General features: G+C 59.1%; 1 protein-coding gene across 1 annotated transcript in view; it reads left to right on the top strand.

Annotated features, from left to right (window-relative positions):
- Positions 1–56, top strand: part of LOC104618673 (RNA-binding protein with multiple splicing-like) — a gene marked incomplete at both ends in the record, with an annotated part of 7,476 nt that extends 7,420 nt beyond the window's left edge. Inside the window, one exon of the mRNA XM_010284322.1 lies at positions 25–56. Within this exon, the coding sequence (XP_010282624.1) occupies positions 25–56 (32 nt within the window). The remainder of the gene's footprint in view (positions 1–24) is intronic.
- Between the last annotated feature and the right edge of the window lie 1,957 nt (positions 57–2,013).

The following is a 2,013-nucleotide window of genomic DNA, read 5'->3' as shown; positions in this document are numbered from 1 at the left end:
CCCCGCCTTCAGTATCCGCGCCGCCTGCCGCTGCGGCCGCTGCTCTTCACGCTCAGGTGAGTCGCTCCCCGCCTCCCGTGCCAGGATCCGGGCTCTCCTCGCTCCCGTGGGTCTCTGCTTGGACGGCTTGACCCTGGCCTCCGCACCTTGGCTCTGGGCAAAGCCCCCTCCCGGCTGAAGCGCGCGGAGGGCCCCCCCAGCCCTGAGCAAACCGCAGGGGAGAAGTCTACGCGGCCGAGAGCGGTCGGAGCTGGGCGATGGTTTCTGACCCTGCAGGTCCAGCCCGCTTCTCCGCGAGAGGCAGGGGGGGGGGGGGGGGGGAGGGGGGGTTTTTGCTTTGTTTCGGGCCGGCTTGGCTCATCCCCATGGCCAGAGAAGCGTGTTGTGGGACTGCTGGGAGGAAATGCCTCCTGCCAGCAAGTGAAATAGCTATGAAATGTCCTCCTTGTCCTCCTTGGAGTCACAGTGAAGGCAACAGGCTTAGCTGAGTGGCTCAGCTGGGACCCCCTTGGGCCAAGTGACTCCAGCACTTTTGAAGCTGGAGGAGGATGTTGTGCAGGTGGGTGGTCGGAGCCTTGCCAGAGTGAGGAGCTCTGATGGGACAGTGGTCCCATGGATGCAGGCTAGAGAGGGTGACTCCGTGTAGGAGCCTCTGGAAAGGCTGGTGCAACCAGCTGGTACAACCTGGTGTCCCCGGGTGTGCTTGCTGAGAGCTGGAGGCGTGGGGATGCCTGTACTGGTCTGAAACTGGAATGCTTTAACGTACTGAGACCAACAGCCCTGCTGAGCGTCAAGTCCCTGAAAGCACGGCAATGCCAAGGGAAAGCCAAGACAGAAAAGCAGTGTCCTAATACGGGGTTAAGGTGCTTGGTTTGGAGCACTTGTACAGGAGAACCGGGAGCCCCTGTCCCTGCCCTGTGTGGTGTTACCGGCCGGCTGTGCTCTGCCTGCTTCGGTCTCTGCTCTGGCAGTAGTGCCATGGGGGATGAGGGCAGTGGGACTCTGGGCTTAGACCTCAGAGCGTCGGGGCTTAACCTCTGCGCTCTGCCCTGCCAAAGAGGGTGTTCAGCTCCACTTTTCCCTGCTTAAATTGAGGGGAAGAGCAGTGTCCCCTCACCTTGTCCACCTGGCCGATGGCCAGCTCAGCTGGCCCTTTGGCATCCTCTCGCTTCCTGCAAATGTCTTGACTGTAACTGCCCAGCTTCAACCCAAGCTTGTTTCCCAAATGCAATCTGGAGGCAGTGGAGGGGATGCAAGCTCCTGGCCTCCGTAGGCTTGTCTATCCTGCCCCTCGCACATCCGCAGGCCTCTTCTGCTTTTGCCCTTCTTACTGGTGAGCTAGTGTTGGGCTGAAGGTCCTGCAGGGTAAGCAAGAAATACATGGGGCCCAGGGCAGGACCAGACACTGGCTTGCTCTTCCAAGAGCCTTCCAGAGCCAGGCTGGTCCTTCCCTGGGAGGGTTGTGCTTGCTGGTGTTCTGCAAAAGTTACAGATGGTGCCCACAACTACAGGAGCGTGCTCTGCTCCTGGGTTGCCCAGGAGAGCAGATGTCTTCCTTTCCCTGCCCCTTGAGCGTAGGGTAGTGGAGACAAGGACTGTTGTGTGTTGAATCACCCCTGGCAAGGAGGACCAGGAAAAAACCCATCTGGCCTGGCTGAGGCAGGTGAAACCATTACTGCACTTCCTTCAAGGATGATCATCAGTAACTGTATGGGTACCCCGAGTGCAAGGGTTAGACACCAAAACTTTATGGTGCATGGTGGGGGAGGAAAACTCTGCTCCCCTAAAGTAGTGAGGAGTATCAAGGCGGCCTTCAGCCAGAGCCTTTTCCTTCTGGGAAAAGGAGTCTCAGTTCTCCCAGGAACTGGGGTCTTGGTTCCTGCCCTCCAGTTGGCAGACTGCTAGCTTTCAAAGAGGTCTTCTGGCCTGAAGAAGGACCCTGAGGCTCTAGGGAGCTCCCTGTATAGGTAGGACTCCTTGCCCAAGGAGGTGCATAGGGGGTGCCCCTAAGCC

The sequence above is a fragment of the Phaethon lepturus genome, unplaced genomic scaffold (genome assembly GCF_000687285.1).
Source record: "Phaethon lepturus isolate BGI_N335 unplaced genomic scaffold, ASM68728v1 scaffold47393, whole genome shotgun sequence".
NCBI classification, from domain to species: Eukaryota; Metazoa; Chordata; class Aves; order Phaethontiformes; family Phaethontidae; genus Phaethon; species Phaethon lepturus.
The sequence above is the reverse complement of the archived record's forward strand: the minus strand, read 5'-3'. Positions and strand labels throughout refer to the sequence as shown.